The sequence below is a fragment of the Vicia villosa genome, linkage group LG7, assembly GCF_029867415.1.
Source record: "Vicia villosa cultivar HV-30 ecotype Madison, WI linkage group LG7, Vvil1.0, whole genome shotgun sequence".
In the NCBI taxonomy this organism is placed as follows: domain Eukaryota; kingdom Viridiplantae; phylum Streptophyta; class Magnoliopsida; order Fabales; family Fabaceae; genus Vicia; species Vicia villosa.
The window spans coordinates 89,999,346-90,027,312 of NC_081186.1; the positions used below are offsets into that span (position 1 = coordinate 89,999,346).

At 34.3% G+C, this 27,967-nt stretch overlaps 2 protein-coding genes across 2 annotated transcripts; both read left to right on the forward strand.

The window, feature by feature from the left end:
• Positions 1 to 1,355: 1,355 nt before the first annotated feature.
• On the forward strand, positions 1,356 to 4,283 carry LOC131615734 (probable terpene synthase 2). The gene is made up of 7 exons (XM_058886889.1): positions 1,356 to 1,506; positions 2,048 to 2,327; positions 2,414 to 2,786; positions 2,888 to 3,106; positions 3,174 to 3,312; positions 3,534 to 3,782; positions 3,879 to 4,283. The coding sequence occupies exons 1-7, from the start codon at positions 1,405 to 1,407 to the stop codon at positions 4,170 to 4,172; spliced, it is 1,656 nt and encodes a 551-aa protein (XP_058742872.1). The 5' UTR covers positions 1,356 to 1,404; the 3' UTR covers positions 4,173 to 4,283.
• An 18,729-nt stretch (positions 4,284 to 23,012) lies between these two features.
• LOC131615738 (cytochrome P450 71D10-like) lies at positions 23,013 to 24,995 on the forward strand. Its single transcript, XM_058886893.1, has 2 exons — positions 23,013 to 23,940; positions 24,096 to 24,995. The coding sequence occupies exons 1-2, from the start codon at positions 23,044 to 23,046 to the stop codon at positions 24,705 to 24,707; spliced, it is 1,509 nt and encodes a 502-aa protein (XP_058742876.1). The 5' UTR covers positions 23,013 to 23,043; the 3' UTR covers positions 24,708 to 24,995.
• Positions 24,996 to 27,967: the final 2,972 nt, after the last annotated feature.

Genomic DNA, 27,967 nt, shown 5'->3' on the forward strand with positions numbered 1-27,967 from the left:
TTTTTAACTTGATTTGAATCGTAAAAGAATTTTTAGATATTAAATGATAAATTTATTCAAATTAAATACAAAATTTTATGATTTTTAATGTTTTTGTAAAAGAAATGTGTTAATTAAATTATTATTATTTTAGAATTTAAAAATTATATTTAGTGGGTGACCCACGAACCCAACCCAACCCAACTCATTGATGAGCGGATTGGTTTGATTCGGGTTTAGTCTTAGAAGTACTGGTTGAACACTCAACCCAAACCAAAGACTATTGATTGAGTCGGGTATTGGATTTAATCAAATAAAACCCAACCCAACCCGTGAACAGCCCTATGGATACGGGTACCTTAGTACCCACCCCGCCCCATACTCACACAATATATATTTTTTATTATTATATACACATATGTGCTTATGAATTTTATTAAATACATCACTATTAAATTTGTATGCATTTTACAATAAGTGTTTGTTTATTTCTTAAATCCACAATAACATCCTTGATTTTTTAAAATGTTATTAAGCACTTAAAATGACATGATAATTTTTTTGAATGACAAATGAGAGAAAATATATTAGAAAAAAGAGTACAAGTTACAAATAACTGTTCTAGAGGTGCACTAAAATTACAAACAAGAGAAAACAAAAAACGAACAAGAGAAAAAGAACCAACACCAAAATCTCGAAAAATAAAAAAATACGACAACCTCCCTATCGACGGAAAAACCCACCCACAACACCAGATACGCCACCCCCAAAAGAGCATGCTAGAGAGAGGTAAGCACGACCACCTAAAAAATAAAGAGGGTAGTTGGCTACCCAACCTACCGTAAAATCGCAAACGCTAGAGGATACATTGCATGATCGATACTTTTTCATTAGAAATGAGGGTAGGCGGGTATGAGCATGATTATACTTATGTTCTCATAGGTTATGGGTACAAGTAAAAATGTTGGTGTCACACATGTATGAGCTCGAGTACGGCAATTTTTTGAAATTATTGATATGGATACGGTTACAATATATTCTATCAAAACTCTGTCAATTGCCATCCCTATTTTGTAGAGGAAAAATCCATTTATGTCTTTGTATTTACAAATATGAAGATACAATATTAAAAAAATAATATCAATAAGAACTTGTTTCAGTTGGTAAAAATTGATGGTCCACTAGCTAAACCATAGCTTAAAGAGTGGTAATTAGATGGACACCTACTTTTAGATTTTTTTGGGTACCTATTCTAAATTCTATTTTCAAAATGTATTCAAAGCGTTAGTTAATATGGAAACAACTATGTGACTAATTTCTTTATTTAAGTTTACTATAAATGTATTTCCTCAAGACATCTTTCCCAACTCAAAACTTTTACAATCAAAGCAAAAAGGACTGAGTGAAAATCATTAATATTTAATTATGTCTTTACTTGATGTGAAATCCGACCTTCATAGAAATGTTGCTGATTTTCCCCCTAATGTGTGGGGAGATTATTTCCTTCAATATGCTTCAGACTCCATGGTAATTAAGCATATGTTCACATCAAATAGAACATAAGCACTTTTATATTGTTACTTTGTGTTCCTTATATGAAACGAATATGCATGTGATGAATTATATTTATTTGATTTAACTAATAAAATCGCCCCTTCAAATTAACGAGTTTTTAGCTTTCATCTCTATAGCTTTTTTTTCTTCATAAAATTATTTGTGTGTTAAAATTCTTTTAGCATTCGTCCCAAACATTAAAATCTGTAAGTAGAAAAGGATTTTAACCCTATTTACCTGCAAAATTTGCTACAGATTTTAACGTAATGAAGAAATACTAAAAAAAAAAAAAAAAAAAAAATTTTAAGAGAAAAAAATATAAGGATTAAAAATAAAAAACTTATTAACTTATCTATTTAAGCCTATTTATTTTTTATTTTTATAAAATAAGGATCTGTAATTCAAAGAATTATTGACATACCTTATCTACTTATTTTAAAAACATCAATATATGAGAAACCTTACATTTTTTTGGTTAATTACTTTTAACAACTATTAGTTGAACCCCATGCAGGAACTTGATCAAAATATGGCAGGACAAATTGAGACACTAAAAAGCAATGTGAGAAACCTGCTTGTATCACAGACTGAGAAGCCATTGGCAAAGGTCCACTTGATTGATTCAATATGTCGCCTAGGGGTTAGCCACCATTTTGAATCTGAGATTGAAGATATTTTGCAAAATATTTATAACAATCATGTTGAAGATGGAGAAATAACTGTTGAAGACGGACTTTGTTCTCTTTCTGTGCTATTTAGGTTATTGAGGCAACAAGGATTTCATGTTTCACCAAGTATATCCTCAACTAATTCACCTTAAGTAATTTTTATTAATACAGTAAAGTATCTAGATCCTAAAATTTTATTGTTTCAACATTAGATGTTTTTTGTCAATTCATGGATGAGAATGGAGAATTCAGTGAAAGACTTATCAAGGATGTTGAGGGAATGCTAAGCTTGTATGAAGCCACGCATATGATGATTCATGGAGATGACATTTTGGAAAAAGCTTTGGCTTTCACTAAGATTCATCTTGAGTCCATTGCCAACCAATCAAGCCATTCTCTTGCAATGCAAATCAAACATAGCTTAAGGCAGGCACTTCATAAGAATTCTCCTAGGCTTGAAGCGCACAGATTCATTTTCATATACGAGCAAGATCCTTCTCGTAATGAAATTTTACTCACTTTGGCAAAATTAGATTTTAACATGCTCCAAAAGCTACATCAAAAGGAGTTTGGTAATATGTTCAAGTAAGGACTTTCATCTTACACTCCTCTGTAACAAGAATTTTTTTTATAGTGATTAAGAGTAGTTCATATGGTTAATATTATTTGTTTTGATTGTTATATAGATGGTGGAATGAGTTGGATGTGCATAATCAACTTCCGTATTCACGAGATAGGATGGCAGAATGTTGCTTTTGGGCATTGGGAACATATTTTGAGCCTCAATATTCTGTGGCAAGAATAATTATGGCTAAACTATATATCATATTAACTTTGCTTGATGATACATATGATGCATATGGAATAATTGAGGAACTAGAACTTTTTACTAAGGCAATTGAAAGGTTGGTTAGTATGTATATTATATGTTTTCTTTATTTTTTTTCTAAGTTAATGAGAGTTATTTTTCAGATGGGATATTTCTTGTATGAATAATCTTCCGGACTACATGAAATTTCTCTATACAATTATATATGATCATTACAAAGAAATAGAGGAAGAAATGATAAAGGAAGGAAGAGTTTATGCATTGAACTACTACAAATATGAAGTATGGTTTAGCATCTTCTTTTTATCTTTCTATTAATTAAGTGATTATTTAATTAGTCCTATATGATTAACTGATTATTTTTTTAGTCTGCATATTACTTTTGTTTTCTACCTACAATGTTATGCATCATTTTTAGCATTCACTTATTTGTAAATATAATTTTCTATGAAAAAAGCAATTATAATAAAAATATTTGTTATATACATGCGTTCTTGTTGCAGTTTATAAGATACGTTCAAGCGTATATGGTTGAAGCTAGATGGTTAAATAATAATTACGAACCAACATTAGAAGAATACATTCGTGTATCAAGAATATCATCTGGTTATTGCCTGGTCATCACAACATGTTACATTGGTATGGGAAATATAATTACAGAGGATATCTTCAAGTGGGTATCCAATTTGCCAAAAGTAATTGATGCTGCTATTGTCCTCTGTAGACTAATGGACGATATTGTGTCAAACGAGGTATATCTATAAAAATTCAATAGAGTATCGTCTAACATATACGTTTTATTTCAAACTATGCAAGTATTTACATGATTTGATATCATTTGCATATAGTTTGAACAGAAAAGAGACCATGTTTCTTCATTCTTGGAATGCTATATGAGGAAATATAATATCTCTAGGGAAGGTGCAATTCAAGAAGGTCGAAAAAGAATTGTTGATGCTTGGAAAGATATCAATCAGGCATGTCTTAGACCAACTGATGTTCCGAGGCCTTTTCTGACATGCATTTTAAACGTTTCACGTTTTATGGATGTGGTTTATAAAGATAAAGACAACTTTACACATTCTGAAGGAGAAATGAAGACATTCATCAAAACTTTGCTTCTTGATCCGATGCAGATTTAAGCATAAACTGTAATTTTTCGATGCGTTGTATTTCTACTTTTAATAAAAAACAATGTGGCTTCATTGTATTTCTCCTTTTAATAAAAATAATGTATGGTGTGAAATTTGTTTTGTTGAATTGAAAGTTTGTGTTAAAGTTTTTATACTAGCTACAATTTCCATATCACTACAAAAAATCGTGTAAATTGTGGCGGTTTTATTATAGCGTCTAATTTAAAAGTTCATAATTTACAGTATATTACGACAGTTTTGTCAATTGATGTAATGTTAGCAATTAAGTGGCAGTTTTAACCGCCTCTAATTCAAAAAATACCTTCCGTAGCGGCATTTCACATAATTATACGAGAACACAAAAAAACCGTTGCCAAATCTAAACAAGCATTGCCTTTACATTTAAGAATGGTTTTTAGGCAGTGCCAAACAGAGGCATTGCTCTAGCCTTTAGGAACGATTTTTTACCCAATCGCAACGCCCCATTGAGAACAATTTTTATAATTTTCTTTTGAGAACGGTCTCATACAGCAACAGCTGAACTCCGTTTTCAAATAAAAATTGTGGTTGTATTGGTTTTATTATAGAACGATTATTTTATGAAATATAACAACAGATTGTTGCCGTAACAAGGAAACTTTTGTACCCTATCATTATATTGTCTAACCACAGCAGCATGCTTTCATTTAAGTTTTGCAATTTCTTCTCGAGAGAGTTGGTGTTGTGGTTCTTCCGTGGCAACACATTTTCTCAGGTTTTTGTTTGCCCAATATGCTTTCAAAAGCTTCTGAAGAATTTTTTTCATAATTTTCATCAAGTCTTGAAGCTTGAGTAACAAATTGATTTGTAAACATAAGGTTAGTAGTACACAGGGAAATAAAGGAATTTAGCTTAATATCATCTCGGAATGACTATATAGAACTCTAATATGCCAGCTCACAAGTGAAAAGCTTCTCAGTTAATTTTGAAATAAATTGCACATATTATATGTATGAATTGAAATTTCATTCTATATTAGTACAACATCCTGAAATCTGCGTTGGAAAAACTAAGGTACGGATACGTTAGTATAATGCTTTAAAAATACAATTATAAAAATAAATAAACAATTTATATTATTTAAGTAACAGTAAAATAATAAAATAAAAAAATAGTTTGCTTAAATAAATCACACTTAAAAGTATTAATAAATCATAAAATCATGGTTGAATATCAATATTTTCTTCTCCAATGAATGCAACTTCTAGTTCACGTTCATCGAGAGAAAGAGTAGCAACTTCAAGAATACCAACTCCATCAAATAGATCAAATTCATCTCCACCAATATTCCACATTTTTGTTACTGCTTCATTATAAATCTTACTCCAGCTCCATACAAAATTTTGGGTACGTGTGCCAAATGTGTACCGGTTGGTGTACCAAAGCAAAAAAAATAATAATAAATTGGTACGGCTTCGGTGCGTACCATACGCGTACCGGTACCCGGTACGTACTCGGTACGTACCCGGTACCGATACTTTACCTAAAACGGAGTACCTGTGCTTCACAACCTGAAATAAATACTGCACATGTATATTATATAACACAAATTTTGGACACAACAACACCCCTTAACAACAATAACTTACATTGCATGGTTGGTTTCTTGATCCAACTCCTTTCCTTTTATACTTTGTCGAGTAGTAATGAACATTTTAGCTTCAGTCGGAGGTTATTTATCTTCTTTACTTTCACGTCAGACCAAGTAAAACAAGAGTATGAGAATGTTAATTAAATAACACAATTTAATATTCATATAGAATGATTTAAAATAGAATACCATTTTCTCTTTTATAACAGCAAAGCTTTAATTCCCCATTCTATGTCTCCATTTCAGTTGAGCTATATTTTGGGCATTTAAATGACAGACTTCCTACATTCATTGATATAGAAATTTACTTAATTTTCGAGTGTTGAACACACTAAAAAAAACTCATTCACAAGTATGTTATACACAAAAAAGCTTAATTGAGTTATTTTCTCTCTCCATTACTCTAATAACTTTCTAAAATCTTCTTCGGGTACCTCACGTTGACAGTTTTTTAGTTGTTCGTGTCAGGAAAATTGGCTTGATATTTTTCTCATTATTATTTCTCGTATATATAAAGGTTACAGGGCTATATCGGTAATTACACTAAATACATACATTTAAACTAATTCCTATTCACATCCCCCTCAAATTGATGCTGCTGGTCAATGAGCATCAATTTGCTAACAAGAAACTGATGACGTGGACGCGGAACAGCCTTGGTAAGAATATCTGCAATCTGCAACTGAGTACTGACATGAGGAAGTGATATTATTCTGTCATCATAAGCGTCACGGATTGAGTGACAATCAACTTCAATATGTTTGGTGCGTTCATGAAAAACAGGATTCGCAACAATTTGGATGGCACTTGTATTGTCAGCATAAAGTGAAGTTGGCTCTATTTGAGGAAATCCAAGTTCAGCCAAAAGACCACGAAGCCAAATTATTTCAGAACAAGCAGCAGACATGGCACGATACTCAGATTCAGTAGAAGATTTAGAGACTCTCGCTTGTTTCTTACTTTTCCATGAGATCAATGAAGAGCCAAGAAACATGCACCAACCAGTGACAGATCGTCGAGTATCAGGGCACCCTGCCCAATCGGCATCACTATAAGCACTCAATTTAGGAGGAACTCCAGTAGGAAAGAATAAACCACGATGAGAGCTTCCCTTCAAGTAACGAATTATACGTCGAACTGCTGCCAAGTGAAGGTGGCGAGGAGAGTGCATGAATTGACTTACTTGTTGAACAGCAAATGATATGTCAGGGCGAGTAATAGTCAAGTAATTAAGACTACCCACGAGTTGACGATACAATAAGGGATCATGCAACAGATCACCATCATCACGATGATATTTAACAATAACCTCAAGAGGAGTATCTACTGGATTAGCCGATTGCAGACCAGCCATAGAAATTAAATCTGTGGCATACTTGTGTTGATGGAGGAATATGCCCTTGGATGTAGAATGAACCTCAAGACCAAGAAAATAATGCAAATTACCAAGATCTTTCATATGAAACGCTGCTTGTAACTGCTGTTTAAGACTTTGAATGGAAGTATGATCAGAACCAGTAATAATCATATCATCAACATACAGAAGAAGTAGGACAATTCCGGTAGATCTTCTATGAATAAATAGAGAAGAATCGTACTGACTCTGAGTAAAGGAAAACCCAAGTAGAGTGGAGCGAAATTTTTCATACCATGCTCTAGGCGCTTGTTTCAAACCGTATAAGGAGCGTTTAAGCTTGCACACACCCTTAGATGACGGAAATAAACCTTGAGGAGGAGTCATATAAATATCTTCCGCCAGGTCACCATGAAGAAAAGCATTTTTCACATCTAATTGATGAAGAGCCCACCCGTTAGAAGCAGCTATAGAGAGTACCGTACGAACAGATGTCATTTTGGCAACCGGTGCAAATGTCTCATCATAATCAATTCCATATTCCTGCTTGTTTCCTAAGGCAACCAAGCGAGCCTTGAAACGGTTGAGGGACCCATCAGAATTCAATTTCACAGAATACACCCATTTGCAGCCAATGGGTTTAACATCAGGAGGACAAGAGACAATATCCCATGTGAAATTCTCTTGAAGAGCTTGAAGTTCCTCATTCATTGCTTTTACCCAACGTACATCTTTAACTGAAATTCCCATGCAGAATAATTTTTGCCGGTAAAACGGACACAAAAATTCTTTTCATTTTCCATAGCCATGTTAGGATAACTCTTTTTACTTCAAAGAATAGCAAACAATCACGGTGCAGCAAATATTTATTTATTATTATTATTTAACAATAACAATGAAATAAATATTAACGTAAGTACCACAACAGTGAATGAACCAACAGTGAAATAACACCAACAATGAAACAACTTCAAACAGTAACACGAACAGCTTGTGAAACCAGAAACTACGAGAAATTGAGAATAGACCAATCACTGAGAACAACAATCACAGAAACAGTCGCCGAAGATGCCAAAAACAGAGTCGGTTAGGGTAGAAAAACTGATTCGCCGAGAATACCGAACCAGAATCGTAAGTCACAATCTGCTAGTGAGCACCGAACAATTAACGATCACCGAAACAAATTCAACCACAAGCAAACAATCAAGAATCAATTGCGATAAACACCGCAACATCAACGACGAAATCACGAGACGGCAACCAAAAACTTTCGATTGATAAAGAAACGATTTCGAGACAAATGCGAACTAGGAACACGATTACAAGAGCGACCCAGTGCGGTACCGCTGTTCAGCCAAAAAAGATTCACAGGTTTGATCGAACCCTTATGATACCATGTCAGGAAAATTGGCTTGATACTTTTCTCATTATTATTTCTCGTATATATAAAGGTTACAGGGCTATATCGGTAATTACACTAAATAAATACATTTAAACTAATTCCTATTCACAGTTCGCACATGATTTTATACTTACTAAAATGGTTCCTTTTAAGCGAGCATTTGTATCACCTCTAAGAATCATTTAAAATAGCAAATACATCCTTCTTTCCTTCCTCTGGGTCAATGAACTTGATATCTGTGATGTCAAGACTCTCCATCCAATGGGTTTTGATGAAGACAAAGTACAAGTCAAATAATCATGTCAAAAAGTATGGAAAACACTTCAAGAACATTGTATCGGTTCAAGTGTCCAAGTCTTATCATGAGCAAAAGCTAGCACCAAATTATTCAAGATTAAAGTTAATGTTAAAGACTAAGCATGAATCTTGATTAATAGAGGTACAAGCATGAAATTATATTGATAATTTTAGTGCTCAAATTATTCTCCAAAAAAATCACTTGCATGCATTGGTCATTTATGTTCAAAATCACTTTGGAATATAATTTTTTTAATCATATTTGAACCATGTTAAATCACCTTCAAATATAATCTACTGAGTTGGATAAATCAATAAATGTTGCATTAGGTTTTTTCAAATAATTAGACAAATTTTCAATTTTTCCAAACATGTAGTTTTTAGTAAATTGTGGCATTTTGCCCGGCCGTAACAACACAAAAACGGCAACAATTTACAACGTTCTGATATTTTTAAATTTGAAATTTGAAAAATGACGCGAACTTGTTAAGTCAAGTGACTGTTTTAACTGACTTGAGAAGTACTGTACAGAATTTAAAATTATGTTTTTTTCATAAACCATTGTTAATTTAAACTATTGCAAACCTTCATGAAAATGTCTCAAACTTTACCATGATTCATAGAGGTGTTGTGCACTTATAAATACATGAAATTTCAAATTAAAAATCACCTCTTCTATTGCAATTAGAAATCATATTCTCATTCATTTTCAAACAAGTGTTTTGATACTTAAACTTTCATTGATATTTTTCTGCATATTGTTTCATATTCAATTCAGAAATTTTTCTCCATCATTCACAAAACACTTGAGCACTATTATATCATTATAAATTGCTTGTTTGGAAGAGAAGATCAATCCTAATAATTGATATAGATTCATCAACTTTATTACTCAAATATTTTCTAAAATTATTTTGTAATTCCTTGTTGTCCATAATTGTTGGAAACAAGAGAGTATAAAAGAAGAATTATTTTCTCGTTCTACTTGTTTGGTTTTACTTTGCTATCCAGGATTGTTGGAGGCAAGAAGTTGAAAGTGAGAATATTGTTCTCATTTTAACTTTATTAATCAAGAGGATTGTTCTCGGTGAATTTGTTGTTCGAAGATTGTAAGAGAAGTCTTGGGTTTAGGCTTGTATCTAACAATAATGAAATCTCTTTCATATTGAAAGGGGTCTGGAGTACTCTCGGACTAAGAGGGGAATCAATATACATCATTGTGTTCTTTATTTTTCCAAATTTACCGCTTTCATCACAAATCAAAAACCAGAAAAGAAAGAAACACGTGTATAAACTATTGCACATTTGCACTAAACCAGAAAAACAAGAACAAGTATTCTAAAACCGGATAAATTTTCAAATTCTTAATTTACCCCCCTTAAGCGCACTCAATAACTTTCAATATCAACCAATAATACTTAAAAATCCCTTTCAAAAAATAATATTGTATAAGAAGTCTTGGGTGTAGGAGAAAGAAAGCAAAATTTGTCCACAATTGTAGGGGCTGCAATATTTAAGCTATATTGCATTTAAGAAAACATAGATTAAAGTTATAATTAAGCATTCCTTTATAATTTACCTCTTTGGTTTGCTCATTTCTGTTCTTTGAGACTTGTGATTCAATCAAATCTTTAACTTGATGATCCACCGTAGACTTCAATTTCTTCTTTTTATCATTGTTTCGAACAAGCACGTTTCTCGGCTGAGTAATTTCCTTTGTGGCTTCTACTTCTAATTGTCCTTGTTATTATTCAGAAAACGCACTTTGCCCAAACTCCAAGTTAAAGGAAAAAATCAAAATTCCAAACTCGGCGACATTATCTACTCTCAACCATGCATCCATCAGAACAGTTCAAACTCCTTTGGATAGAAAATGATGCTCCTATCTAGATCTAATGTTCTAAAACAAATACATATCTAATACATGAATGTAATAATACCTCAATATCATTGAAACCCATAACATAAATAAAATTTGTCATGAATTTGAATCGTTATTAGATTCTATTACATCTGGCATTGTTACAAAATTATCCATACTTGTTGGTGGAATGTCAATCATAACAAATTCAACTTCATAAATTTCATTACTCGAAACTAGATTCACTGCATGATTTGATAGATCATAATTATACTGCTAATGGGGATCAATATCTGATTGTTTATTCATGTTAAAAAAATCCCTCAAAATAGACTTCATAATATAGTGTTTATTTGAATCATACGGATCTTGAATGTAGAAGCATTTGACTACTTGAGAAGCCAATACAAAAGGATCATCTATGTAACATCCCTTGTTGAAATAAACACTAGTCAATCCATATTTTTTCTCTTCAACTTCAGACAAATTACATCTAAATAACACAAACTTCAACTTACGATAATAGTATACCTCAGGTATTTATGTAATTAATCCATGATAAGTTATTGATTTTGTTTTTGGATTTTAATCTTTGGTACTTGAAAAACTTTTAGTTATTGCTGCTAGTGTCACACTATTGTTTTGTGTTTTACGCTTAGCTTCATGTCTTTTTGTATAAAACCTATATCCATTAATCACGTTGCCAGAAAAACTCCGTGAAATTTTATTTGGTCCTCTGGATAGCTTCCTAATGTTTCGAGATATATCACTTAAAAATGAACGCTTCTTAAGCCATTCAAAAAAAATTTAACTCTTGACTCTTTGCTTTGCTCCACCCCTTTCTCTTATTGGAATTTGCATTTTCATGCTCACTACAATTAAAATTACAATGTTATAGTTATTGTAAAACAATTATTTAATGCAATTGGATCCTACACGTATATTCATTTACTTTATAAATTTTTGGACATCTTCATGAATGAATAAGATGTAACGATGAGATAAACCCCTTGATTTGCAATACAAATAAATTGCTTCATCATTTCTCTTTCCTCCAATAGGATGGCCAACCATTTGCGAAATACATATAATGACGATTGCCTGTCCGTTAATAGGTAGCATGTGATTGTATGTATGTTAGTTATCACAACGGATGTATGACCGTGGTTATAAAGTAGATAGCGTGCTACTTATAACTACAAGCGAATGAAACAAATAAATTGCTTCATCCTTTCTCTTTCCTCCAATAGGATGGCCAACCATTTGCGAAATACATATAATGACGATTGCCTGTCCGTTAATAGGTAGCATGTGATTGTATGTATGTTAGTTATCACAACGGATGTATGACCGTGGTTATAAAGTAGATAGCGTGCTACTTATAACTACAAGCGAATGAAACAACCGTTGTGAAATAATTCATAGGTCTTGGTTTCGAATCCTAGCAATGCCATTCTTGGTTTTTATTATTTTGGATAGCGCTCTTCTTATAACAACGGTTGAATTAAAAACCATTGTGATATTATATATATTTTTAAAATAAAATTTTTCAATTTACAAAATTTCTAATTTTTTAACCTGAATATTTTTGAATTGTATCATACCTGAAACAACAATACACCCATTTGTGAATTGAATCAGACCAAAAATTATAATACATCAATTACACAATTAATTCATTTAGGAACCAAAAATTATATATTACATCCAATCCAAAATGAGACAAAATATCCTACAATGTACACATCATTACATCAAATAATATTATCTTGGCTTGTTGTCTTATTTCTTGGTGCGTTGACTTTAAACACCTATAATTTAAAATAATAATAGTTGTTAGAAATTAATAACATCATTGGAAATTATAACATACAACAAATTATGAATGAAGAATATAAAATACTTGTTAATTTTATCATATGCCTTCTTGATGATCGTTACGAATATCATGCACATCATCTTTATCAACTTCCTCATACAAATTAGGCACTTGTGTTGCATAAGAACGAGTGGAAGGAACATCAAAACTTTTATAATCACTATGAGGAGTGTGCTTTCCTTTGTGAACAATTGAACATCTCCTAGAGTAGTCCGCAGGATCTGTAACATAAAAAACTTGTATTGCTTGAGTAGCCATGATGAATGGTTCGGTCTTATAAGTTGTCTTGCCAAGGTCAACCCGTGTGAATCCTAACTCATCAGTTTGTACACCATTGTTATTGGGAATCCACTTGCATTTAAATAAAGGCACTTTGAAAATAACATAATCAATCTCAAAAATCTCCTCAAAGACACTATATAACACAATGGTTGCAAAAATAAGATTCTTATCTTTTGAAGAGACTTTGGAATTCCAATAGAATTTGTTTCTTGTAAAATCTGCAATCATCAGGACATGCATGTATTTTGACATACTCTAAACCCATTAGACACCATATATTCTTGAACTCATAACAAGGATCCGACAAGTTGTTATCTTTGTTTAGCATTTGTTTAGGCAAATCAAGCAATTTGTGAAACTTTTATCCGACCACCAACCTTTTGCCTTCAGATTAAACAATTTTTACAACGCAGACAATCATGTAAAACTGGTGCACCCTTATATAAAGGTGCATCTTTGTCGCTACATAAAATATCATAAATATGAGATTTCATATTAGATGATTCTTCGATATCATGGATCATATCTTCTAGTCGATCATCCATATCTTCATCCATTTGTGACGTCGCATTTCGATTATTATCCACTTCTCCATGCGACATCCATGTTATAAATTTTTTTGACATATTCCATGACAACATAGGTGGAGTAATATTTATTTTTTTGACTATTTTTTGATATTCCCACGACCACAGGGGCAATAAAAGATACGTTTATTTTCGGGAACAATTTTTTTGGGGAACTCAACGAATTCAAGAACTCCTTTCACAGATTCTCAACAGTGAGCAATTTTATAGTGTCATAAAAAATATCTATAGAAAACAAATGCATTAACACAAATAGAAACAAATGTAACATATATAAGAATCAATGTAGTGAAAATTTAGTAACTATCAATCTTAGGGTACCCCACAAATTAAGGCATAGAAATGAATATTTAGAAAGAATAAAATAGTGAAAGGCCGTAATAGAAAGTTCTCGAGTTCGATCGCATTATTTGCCACGCATAGGCCGAGAGAGATGAAAAAAGGGTACAAATTAAAGATGACATGGATAAAGAAAAATAAATAGGTTGAACTAAGAAGTGACAAGATCTACTTGAGAGAGAGCAAGAGTAATCGACGCATAGGAATCTAGTGTGAGAGAGACCAAGCGTGAGTGACTAGTATGATCTTCGATAACCCTCATTCAGAAGTGACTATCGTGTTCTTCATTAACCTTCGTTACACATGAGATACAATCAATAATGACAAATCGTACGCACAGAAGAGAATATTTTGCTAGAAGAATGAAAGAGGTAGGGTTTGTTCTGATTGTTTTTGTTGAAGAAGAGTCATGAATTGGTTGAGAGGGAAGATTTATGTTTTTTGCACTTAAGAAATTTCAGAAAGGGAACGACTGAAATTTCGGAAAGTTAGCAATGTTAGTTGTTGTTGTGACAGGTAAAATGTTTAATATTATTGTTATTGAGATTTAATGTTTAACGATTTTATTGATTTTGTTTTTGTTGTTGTTGTTGTTGTCATTGTTCTTATTGTTGTTTGTTGTTGTTGCTCTTGTTGTTGTTGATCTTGTTATTCTAGTAGTTATTATTGTTTTTGGTTTTGTTGTTGTTATTGTCGTTCTTGTTGTTGTAGTAGTTCTACTGTTGTATTTTTTATTAAAAGACATACAACACACAATTGTTTTATGTAGCATGTTATCTAATTTACTACAACAAACAATAGACTGTTGTAAATAACCCACTTACAATAGCAGTGTCAACACAGAAGATAATATCTACCAAAGGACTTGCAGTAGGAACTAGTCTCCTAAATTAGTAAGTGATCAGTGACCGTTTATAAAAGGAAAAGGCTTTTGCGTAAAAGAAATAGTATATGTAACTAATTGGTAACAATTTTTTTGGTAGTCCTCATTATAGGTTGTCCCAAGCCTATTAATATATTTAATCAAAATCATAACTTTTCTTTAAAGCCATAGACTTTTATATATAAGATGGATTGAGTGTTAGAATCAAATATAGCTAAAAATTAATACTCACAATTCCACCCTAATTTAGATTAGGACCAACTTTGGACCATCCCACACACACACACACACACACACACACACACACACACACACACACACACACACACACACACACACACACACACACACACACACACACACACACACACACACATATATATATATATATATGAGGAGGGATCAAATTACACCCGAAGAGTTACACCACGAATTACACTCGTTCAATAACGACATTTCGAATTAATATTTTTTAAATTCAACCGTTGGATTGAAACATAATATCATATAGATCATACCTATAAAGTTTGAGCTTAATCTATATTGATTTACTATACGATCAAGATATCCAAAGATTAACGTCAAAATGAGCTTTCATATAACGTTAATTTTGATGTAATTCAATGACATAGTAAATCATTATAGATTAAGCTCAAACTTTATAGGTATGATCTATATGATATTATGTTTCAATCCAACGGTTGAATTTAAAAAATATTAATTCAAAATATAGTTATTGAATGAGTGTAACTCGTGGTGTAACTCTTCGAGTGTAATTTGATCCCTCCTATATATATATATATATATATATATATATATATATATATATATATATATATATATATATATATATATATATATATATATATATAAAACTAATCAAATCGTAACACACACTAACACTGCCATTTGCAGTTTCTTACCATCATGGAGTTTCCCAATTTTTTTTATGAAATTCCTTACATGTACTCCTTTCTGTTGCTGTTGGTGTTGTTAAAAATAGTTAAAATAATGAGTTGTAAAAATTCCGTTGTTAATTTACCTCCCGGACCAAGGACACTGCCTCTCATAGGTAACATACATCAGATTATAAGCAGCCCACTGTGTAACACCCCTCTAATACCCCACGGTAATTAACAAAATTAAAAGAAAACACACGTTCGGCATATGTCATGCATTCACTGAAAACATATGATATTATAACTCATTAGATAAAAATCATGTTTACACAGCGGAATCAAATCATCAAGTCAACATTACATCGTTAATGTATCAGATTTCAAATAAAATAAACAATAGAGTTATAATCGAAACTCAAAATATCGCGTTCCTAGTGTTACATCTATCAGAGCATGACACCGACACAACAACTAAACCGACTTATGAGCTAATCCTCACCAAGTCGAAAGCAGCTATCCTCAATCTGAAAATGTCAACAGTAAGGGTGAGTCTCATCACAGTTAACAAATGTTATTGCATCTTAAATAACAACACATCATAGTTATATCATTCACCCAATTTCATCATATTCAGATTATCAGGAACGTCCATCATTTACACAAACGTCAACAAAACACATCTTTCAAACAGACAATCATACTCAACATTAATTCAACAAAACACACAACCAACACGTCATCAATATTTATAACACTGGAATACTTCCAATCATGTTATAAAAGTATGCATATGTATGAACTGACACTATGCATGTGGTACCAAAATTCGTGAATCATATTCACAGGACTTCTCTCTACGATACTGCCCTTCAAATCGCTCACACCCCACATGGGCACACGATTAACCTCATCAAATGGGAATAACCCATGACCGATCCAACATCATCAAGATACGGCCCTGCCGACACAGATTCCACACAATGGGAATCATGCCCTTCACTGATCCAACACACCCTTATGGATACAGTATCATCAATGAACATGAATGAATGCAACATATACAACATACTTATACCCTCATCATCATCATCAACATCATCATTATCATCAAGTATGTTTATATACATTAGCATCATTCAATACAATCAATCATCATCATCATCATTAAAGAACATACATGTGTCCACATCGATCATCATCATCAATAATAAGAACACACATGTATCCACATCATTCCAAAACAAATCAGTCATCATCATACAACTCTCAACAAATCATCACATCATAATGCTTTTCAAAACAAAATCTTATATTGTCACATTTCATCATATATGTCTACAATATATCATCCAATTAAACAGATCGTCCTATGATTAATATTTCAACATAGCATGTATTTAACATATTTCATCACATATATATGTACAATACATCAATCCCCAAGAAATAAAATCATATTTAAAAATAATTGGATTCACACCTCATTTCATCATTTAAACACGTAGGCTATCTCATAAGATTCATCGTGCTCGAAACGACACTAAAAACGGACCTACGGTTCGAAAGTTACACATCATTTAACGTTTCCAAGAAAACAACTAACGCTACAGCACGCGGCGCAACCAAAGTTCGCGGCGCGACCTGAAGCACACAAACACGTTCGCGGCGCCAACCTATTCACGCGGCGCGATGCGAGAAAACAAGTACGCCTTTGCGGCGCCAACACTGGGACGCGGCGCGAACTGGCGATTTCACAGACTTTCAGGTCTGCGTCAGATCCTGCGATCTCACCCAATTTGAGTCCAAAACTGACTCTAAACATCATATACAGGAAGTTAATCATCAATTGCATCATTATTCATCATCACACATCAAAACAATACATAATCAATCAATAATCCATGCAATTTTCATCAATTCATAACCTCCCTAAACCCGACATATAATCCAATTGACTCAACAACATCCCTAATCAATATTATTATCCAAGAATACGATAATAGATGATAACCGGAGAGTCCCCCCTTACCTTAGCCAAAGATTCTTGATTGGTCTCTCCCTCCATTGCTCCTCTTCACGTACCAGCTTTCCAATCCCTCATCTCCTCTGCTCTGCTTTTCACGTTCCTTTCCCTTATTCCCAATTCTTATTATTTTATAAAATAAACTTTAATTGGAATAAGACCTTTACTAACATAACACCCCCTCATTCCTTAACATCACACATGGACCAACACCATAAACCCTCCTTTTCCAATTAAATCCCACAAACCACCAATAATTCTAATTATAAATTAAATTTCCATTTAAACTAAAAATTAAAATATACGGGTGTTACAACTCTCCCCCACTAAAAGAGTTTTCGTCCTCGAAAACATACCTCAAGTAACCAGCTCGTATAAGAGTCCTTCACCTGACTCTCCATCTCCCAATTAACATTACCATTAGTCAATCCCCAAAAATCCATCTGACATAACCAACAGGAAACATGTTTCATAAATTCAAATCCCAGTTCTTACGTCGCATTTGACTATCCAAAAGTATACCACTCGCTATAGCTCCAAAAGGTTAACAACAACAGAACATTGAGGTACAACCTATACAATACGCTTAACAGCCGAGTAATACAATTACACAATCTATAGTATGATCACACTGATCAACACTGCAGTAATGCATACCATCTACCAAACCTACCAACCTTAGACATACTCTTCCATCTGAGTGATAATGTAATACTTACATTTTTCGCCAACCGCTTCCTTCAAGAATCTCAATAACAACATTCCTATACTATTGAATTCCAACTATCTGACTCCCCTCAAGTCACACCATCAATTATCCAGCACGTTACATTCCGCTTTTCTGCACTACTCTGATTACTCATCACAATCATCTGTACCAATTAGATTTCTGAGTTTCACCCGATTTCGACTCTCTTTACTCATTCGTCCAAGAATCATTCTTCATCATTCATGGTACCAATTTACCATTCAGTAATACTTACTCGCACTCAAAAACAAATTCCTGAGTTACTACATCTATTAAACATTCCGGCCATCGGAACGAGTGCACACAAGTAATTATAATCACGCTCCTCAGCCTCAATATGCCATTTCTTACAAAACAACTCAAATTAAGTTTCGCTCTTTTATAAGAATTAAATCAATTCCTCCCTTCATAGAGTATAATTCCTCATTATATCTAGAAATCTACAATAACCTTTAACAACAACGTTAGACGAACTTAGATGAATTACATCTTCTACCTCCAAACATCATCTTCCATTAACGAGACTCTATATCTCCACTAAACCAAACTCGAAAACATCATTTCTTCTATAAACAAAACTCAAAAACATCATTTCTTTCATTAACAATTTTAGAACTCCGTCATTTCTTATTCAACTTGAATGAGACAAGGAAAACATGAGTTTAAGTTAGCAATGTTAGTTCTTGTTGTGACAGGTAAAATGTTTAATATTATTGTTATTGAGATTTAATGTTTAACGATTTTATTGATTTTGTTTTTGTTGTTGTTGTTGTTGTTGTCATTGTTCTTACTGTTGTTTGTTGTTGTTGCTCTTGTTGTTGTTGATCTTGTTATTCTAGTAGTTATTATTGTTTTTGGTTTTGTTGTTGTTATTGTCGTTCTTGTTGTTGTAGTAGTTCTAATGTTGTATTTTTTATTAAAAGACATACAACAACAATTGTTTTATGTAGCATGTTATCCAATTTACTACAACAAACAATAGACTGTTGTAAATAACCCACTTACAATAACAGTGTCAACACAGAAGATAATATCTGCCAAAGGGCTTGTAGTAGGAACTAGTCTCCTAAATTAGTAAGTGAGCGACCGTTTATAAAAGGAAAAGGCTTTTGCGTAAAAGAAATAGTATATGTAACTAATTGGTAACAATTTTTTTGGGATTTTTTCTTTACCCACCTCCCTATGGGGGTCACCCCCAGCGAAAATCCCAAAATACCTCTGCTTCGGAAATGAACTTCCGAAGCGCTTTATTTTTTTAAAAATTTCCTTAATTCGGAAGTGCATCTCCGAAAACACCTCATGGGGGGTGTCTTCGGAGATGAACTTCCAAAAACACCTTTGTTCAGATTTTGGGGGGTTTCGGAAGTTCATTTCCGAATTATGCAGAAACTGTGTTTTTTTTTATGTTTTATCTAAAACAGTCTCGCATTTTAATTAAACGTAAACGCCAAATAAAATAAGCAATAGATAAACTGAAAATACTAATATGATAAATAAACAAAAAAATATACTAATCCGATGAAAATAATATATACAAACCAAAAAAAATTAAAATAGTGTGCTAAGGATACAATCCGATAACAAAAAATATATAAACCCGACCACTACTGGGTGTGCCTAAACCTCTCGCCCTGAGACCTCCTCTGCCGCCTGTATGTCGCTGCACGGTCCGCATCAGTGACGATCATCTCCATCACGGCGACTGCCTCTGGACCGCCCCGCTCCACGATACCTCGACCCAACGCGTCCCGCCCAAGCATCGATATCCGCTGGCAGATCGGCATGAGATCAATGGCGTGATCATCCTCGGCCTGCTGGTTCTCCAGGATCTCCTCGTCTGCTGGCCTAGGAGCGCCGGGAATGTCGGGTCTCAGAAGAGGATGTGACACCCGGTAGAACCATGTGAGGTATCCCTCCTCACTGTGCCAGTCCTGGGTGACCCGAGTGAGACGGTACTCCAGCGGTACCACATGATCCTCCCAATGCTCCCATATGGCAGTGAGCTGCACTCGGGTCACAGTGTCGGGAGCAGCCTCAAAGGGTGACCTGGGTATCCGCTGCACGAATCCGAACTGACGCATGCACCGCTCAGGGATATATCGAACCATGATGCCGGTCCCGCAAGCCAACCAGCCAGAATAAAGTGCAATGCCGTCAAAGGGGGCAATCTGAGCGTAGTCGATGAACGGCCTCCAGGTGACATCGTCGTGCAGAGTGCGGTCCAGGTATCCACGGTATGGTCCCACCGCATCGTTCCCCCTCTGGAGATCGTATCTGGCGGCCTTGGGCAAGGCGTCCACGTACGCAGGATCGAGGTGGTAGCCGTGGATGCGAGAGAAGTAGGAGATGATCCAACTCTGAAACAGAAACAAGATAATGTATTAAAATTAAATACGAAACATATATAAATAAATAAATACGATAATGTATTAAAATAAAACGTACCGTAAGCAGTGTGCAGGATCCGACCAACTGCCCCGTCCTCCAGTTGGAGGCCTCATTCAGCTTCTGGTAGAGATATGCCAGAATAGCTGACCCCCAGTTCCACTGGTGAACGGTATCCAGGTCCATGAAATAGCGGAGGTAGGCCACGTCGACGTACCTGGCACTCTTGTCCACAAAGCATGCAGCGCCTACCACATGCATGTACCAGCACCGGAGAGCGCAGCCGCGGTGGTACTCCCTGAATAGGTCGTTACCCTCCTGCTCGGCCTCGGCCGCCGCGTCCAGGTGGAACTCAAAATAGAGGCTCAGTGTGTTGAACCGGACATGACACCCAGAAGTCGAGACGCACTCCAGGTGAGCAACCTCGTGCGGCATGCCCAAATAGTGCATCATCCACTCAATGGCCTCGACCCTCTGGATCCTGGAGTGGTCCAACAGCCACCCCCTGATGGGCAGATGGAGAAGACACTGGACTTCATGCAAGGTGATCGTCAACTCCCCCACCGGCAAGTGGAAAGAAGACGTCTCCTTGTGCCAGCGCTCCACAAATGCCCCCTGCATGCCGGTGCTGATGGTGGTGTACCCGGTCATGCAGAGCCCGCTAAGCCCTGAACCTCGCACATGGTCGTTAAACCACTGAGCTGATGGTTTAAACAGACCGAAAATCTTCCTGGAGTGGTTCACCATTTTCAATGGCTCTCTCTCCTGTTACAAAAAAAAACATAAGCGAGAAATAAACGGTAAAATTATAAAAAATGGTGACAAATAAACGACTAAGTTAAAAAAATACCTCTCCCTCCCAGATCCGCCGAGCGACGTGATCCTGGTAGTGAATCAGCAGGGAAGTGTCAAAAGGCCCTCCCGGATAGCTATCCACCTCCTGCTCCTCCTGCTCCTCCTCCTCCTCCCCGACTGGAGGGTCAACATCCGGTATCACCTCCTCCTCATCCTCATCCTCCTCCTCTCGCTGGCGGGAAGAAGATACCCGAGCCAGCCTACTTCTAGAGCCTGAAGCAGATGAACTCTCCACCAAGTCCTGTGGAACGCGCACACGGCATCCCCGGCCCCGTCCCTGGGTCGACGCCAGCTGCGCTGCCGCCCGCTCACGTCTAGCCGACGCAGTCTGGGACTCCCTGCCCTGTCTGATGCGTGCTGGCTGGTTGCCTGACATGTTCCTGTAAACAATCGAAATCAATTAATATGCGAGACAAATGAAAAAACAAAAAAAATGCACTTCTGATACAGTTCGGAAGTTCATTTCCGAAACTGGGATGGAGGTGTTTTCGGAAATGAACTTCCGAAAAACCCCTGCGCAGAGCTTTTCTGCAACCTTCAATGGCACGCCCAAAAAACCTAAACCAAAACTACTTTTATGCCTACTAAACATCCTAATATCAGTACTAACCTATCTTAATGTGATTTTTTCAGTTTCTAAACACCCTATTAGAGTTTATTCAAATAGATCTAAAACTTGAAAAAACAATGTAGAACTTACCAATTAGTGTTTGATGATGAGTTTGGAAGAAGACTTGGGAATGCTCTTTGATCTTACACATGATTTTGGCAGAAAATTTGAAGAGGGGTTGTGTTTTGATTTGAGTTAGGGTAAATGAATGGGGGAGGGGGAGTGTTTTGTTAAATCTGCAGAACGCGCATTATTTCGGAAGTTCATTTCCGAAATGCTGTTTTCGGAAATGAACTTCCGAAATAAGACAATTTTTTATAAAAAAAAGGCGCTTTCGGAGATGCATCTCCGAAAACACCTTTTTCTTGCATTTCGGAAATGAACTTCCGAAGTCAGGGGTAGTTTGGGTTTTTCACCCGAGGTGGGCTAGAGAGTTGGGAGGTTGGCAAAGAAATTTTCTTTTTTGGTAGTCCTCATTATAGGTTGTCCCAAGCCTATTAATATATTTAATCAAAATCATAACTTTTCTTTAAAGCCATAGACTTTTATATGTAAGATGGATTGAGTGTTAGAATCAAATATAGCTAAAAATTAATACCCTAATTTAGATTAGGACCAACTTTGGACCATCCCACCCACACACACACACACATATATATACATATATATATATATATATATATATATATATATATATATATATATATATATATATATATATATATATATATATATATATATATATATATATATATATATATATATATATATATATATATATATATATATATAAACTAATCAAATCGTAACACACACTAACACTACCATTTGCAGTTTCTTACAATCATGGAGTTTCCCAGTTTTTTTTATGAAATTCCTTACATGTACTCCTTTCTCTTGCTGTTGGTGTTGTTAAAAATAGTTAAAATAATGAGTTGTAAAAATTCCGTTGTTAATTTACCTCCCGGACCAAGGACAGTGCCTCTCATAGGTAACATACATCAGATTATAAGCAGCTCACTGCCTCACCGCTATTTCAAAGAATTGGCAGAGAAATATGGACCTTTGATGCATCTTAAACTTGGCCAAGTACCATACATAATAGTTAGTTCACCAGAAATGGCCAAAGAGATTATGAAAACACAAGACCTCGCATTTTGTGATAGGCCAAACCTTATGTTGTCAACAATATTTAGTTACAATGGTAGAGATATTGCTTTCTGTGCATATGGAGAATATTGGAGGCAACTGCGAAAGATATGTATTATAGAGCTATTAAGTGCAAAGCGGGTACAATCATTTAGGTCCATTAGAGAAGAAGAGTGCTCAACATTAGTTAAATCAATATATGCAAGTGAAGCCTCTATTGTTAATCTCACAGAGAGGATTTTGTCAACGACATGTGGGATAACCATGCGTGCTGCTTTTGGGAAAAAGAGTAGACACCAACAAGAGTTCAAATCAACGATAAATAAAGCAATAAGTCTAATGGGAGGATTTTGTATTTCTGATTTGTATCCTTCATATAAATTTCTTCAAAGGTTAAGTAGGTCTAAGACCAAAATGGAAAAACTTCACAAAGAGCTTGATATAATATTGCAAGACATCCTGAACGATCACAAAGATTGTCACGCAGAAGCAAACAAGAATGAAGATCTAGTTGATGTTCTTCTAAAGGTTCAACAGGAAAATGATGAATCACAACATCCCTTAACAGATGAGAGCATTAAATCCATCATCCTGGTTAGTCTACTACTAAACATACTATCGTTTATAATTATTTTTCAAATTTTAAAAACTGGTTTAGGAAATTTATGATAAGAGTTTCTGTAGAAAAAATTAAGTGCGTTTAGAATAATAAGTCTTTTATAAGAAAAATTATATTTTCCCTTTTACAGGATATGTTTACTGCTGGTACGAGAACATCGTCAGGGATAGTTTTATGGGGCATGTCTGAGATGATAAAGAACCCAAAGGTAATGGAAGCAGCACAAGCTGAGGTAAGAACAATGTTTGATAAAAAGGGGTACATAGATGAAACAGATTTGCACCAGTTGGTATACTTAAAGTCTGTCATCAAGGAAACAATGAGGTTGCATCCTTCTCTACCGTTGCTGGCTCCAAGAGAAAGTAGAAAGATGTGTCAAATCAATGGGTATGATATTCCTGCTAAGGCAAGGGTTTCTGTTAACGTTTGGGCAATTGGAAGAGATCCAAAATATTGGGTTGATGCTGAGAGTTTTAAACCTGAGAGGTTTCTTAATAGCTCAATTGATTTCAAAGGCACAGACTTTGAATACTTACCATTTGGTGCTGGAAGGAGGATTTGTCCAGGCATTGCTTTTGGCATGCCCAACGTCGAGTTGCCTCTTGCTCAGTTACTTTATCATTTTGATTGGAAGCTTCCCAATGGAATGAAGAAAGAAGAACTTGATATGACTGAGTCATCTGGGATTGCAGTAGGAAGAAAAAATGACTTATGCTTGATTCCTTTTACACGTCGTCTTTGATGCGCATTTCCAAATCAAACAAGTTCACAAAATATTTTAGTTTTCCTATACTATATACTTTCATTAGACTTATTGCTTCCAGTAGTATGATGTTCATTTTCATAATAAAAAATTGTTAGTTATTATTATTCACAATCAATTTCTCACACAAGTTGGTTCATTACATTGTTGAAAATTTAAATCTTATGTAACATATTATATATTTTTAATCAAGAACATTATAATATGATTAATCTGTTGGTGTAAGCTCTAGAGGCCATTAGTTTTGGTATTTGTATCGATTTATTTACTAATAATAAAAGGCATTTCTTTAGTTTGTTTGTTTTTCCAAAATAATAAAGTCTCTAGAATAGTAACTGGATGACCATAAAGAAAGTTGATGGGTACTTCACAAAACATGCTCAGGGACATGAGTGACCTAGATGGAGTTTGCCATACATATCAATAAGGTACATGCTTTGACATCTTCTACAGAATATGATAAGATTAAAAAAAATTCTTACAAGTATTACTTTCTTTTATGTTAGGATCGTCATCAGTCGTTTGAACCATTGACATCCATTCCTACAACCCTAAGTTTCAAGCAATTTCATTAAGATCAAAGCTAGAATTTGCGCTCTCTGATTTTCATTCTCTTTAAAATGATTTTTATTCTATTTTAAACTGGTATATGACGGTTTTAATTGGTTTTTTTCCAGGGTTTTCCTCCTAATTCAATTACAGCTTCATATTTTATATGTTTGGTTGAAGGGACGTGTTAATTGCAAGTTTGGTGCACACTACTAAAAATATGACATTTGCATAAAGGATTTTACATCAGGTATTAAATTATATGATGTGAAAAATATTTGTCAAACAATTTTACATCAGGTAATTATTTCCAATGATGTAAAAAAATATATGACAAAATGAAAAATGTATAACACAATGGCAATATTGTAAATAAAATGAAGAAAAAAATAGGCGGTGGCAGAATTGTAAATAATACAAAAACTTTTATAAGGGATTTTACATCGGTTATATATATAAACCGATGGGAAAAATGTCATGCACAGTGTAACCTTTATATCGGGCCTTGATTCTAACTAATGGGAAATATACCATAGTGGGCCTTTACACCGGGCCAATACAAAAACCGATAGGAAATGTTAACAAATTTTTTTGCAAAAACCCTAATATTTCTTTACTGTTGCAAATCTTTTCATTTCTATTTTCTTCTTCTTTGTCGCCGTCACCAACCCCTACGTTTTTCCTGCTTTCAAGCTTTTTCAAATAACTCATTTCTTTGTTCTGCTCAAAATTTCAATAAATCTTCCTCCGAGATGTGAACAAGTCTGAACCGAATTCACTATACCCTCACCTTCATACCACACCATCAAACCACCACCATACTTTGTATCTACAAATCCACAATCTTCATCCATTTATCACTATATCATTGTCCAAGCACCTACACACAGAAGAAAAAACTATAACAAGCACCCATAGTAGCTTCACGGTTCATCAACAGCAACCACGAATAACCATTTCAGATTAAATACCTGTTACGGATTCATTTTCGGCATCAACATCACCTTCATTCAACAATAGCGAATCCTTCAACCGATTCTTCCTCAGCAGATCTGCAAGAGATAACTCACTGCAACAAAACGCATCTTAGATCAACTCGCGCAACAATCTTCAACTCACCGGAGCAAAGCCTTCAGCGATGACAACAATTGCAACGACACTACATCAAATCGTCACCTCTTCAACATCAACTTTCAGTAGATCTGAAGCGCTCGAACATTCCACACAACTCGCACATTCAGTAGGGTAATAAAAAGTAGGAGAGCAATAAGAACAACAAGGATTGGTTATAACTGCTATTCTTTACTTTCTCTTTAAACAAGATTACAAGTGTTACGTGAATAACAAATAACCCTCTCACCCTAAATTAGGATTTGCAGTATGCAATGATGAGAGACTAGTATGCTATTTATAATAAACCTAACATACTAAACTAATGAGCTTTTTCACAAATATCCATTACAAGTTAACTTTGGGTACAAGCTAACTTAAACAATTGGACATAACAGACAGGCCCAATTCAAATTGCATCAATCTTTTAAATCTTAATTTTCTCTTTAGCCTATAGAATTTTATTCAATGCCATAAATTCTTCAAAACAATGTTGATAAATGTATGTTAGACTAAGTCTTTCACACAGATCTTGATGTTCGAAAAATAAACTAGAAAAGAAGAGGAAATCAAACTTTGTGTGAAAGACTTAAAAGACATCCATTTATCAACATTTCTTTGTAGAATCTGGGATTGAATCAAATTCAATGGGTTAATGTAGAAATCATGAGTTACAATATGTATGGAATTCGAAAAACAATGAAGTGTTTAAGTTGTTTTTCAAAAATAATTTATTTTTTCAGATTATTATATCTTAAAGATCTATTTAAATTGTTGTATATGATTAATAAGGGACAATGGAAAATAAGAAAGTTTATATTTTATAATAAACTCATATATATCACAACGGTTCTGATATAAGAAAGGGGCCATTTTGAGAAAGGGGACATTTTTCCCTAAAACATCGTTCCTAAAACATCGTCTAATTATAAGAAAGGGGATATTTTTCCCTATTATCTAAGGGGACATTTTTAAAATGCAGTTAAATTTGCAATGACTACAAAATATACTCTAAAAGTGGGTCAGGTTGATGTGCATAAGGTATATCCTTATGCACGGTGCATAAGTCTCGTACGAGTAATATTTAAATTGTTTCGAGTAACATTTTAGTTAGAAACGAGTAATAATATCATAATCCATGAATAATATATGCATTATTTGCACACATCTATTAATTATGAGTAATGAGTACACTATTCTGAGTAATATTTACATCATTCAGAGTAATATCGAATTTTAACTATTTTGAGTAATATATTCATTGTTCTGACTAATATTTATACTATTTTGAGTAATCTGTATATTATTTTGAGTAATAAATATAATATTTTGAGTAATATAAACAATATTTGAGTATTTATGCACGGAATATCCTTATGCACATCAACACATCCCCTCTAAAAGTGGTAGAGTTAGAACACTATGCGGCAACAGTTTTCAAAAATGGATTCCGTCTAAAAGAGAGGCCTCAATAGGATTTCTACCGAGAAGAACTACAATGTAGAGATTTAGATCCATAACCATTCCATACATGACTTTGTAAAAAATGTAAACACAAATTAGGTTTGCTTAAGGACAGT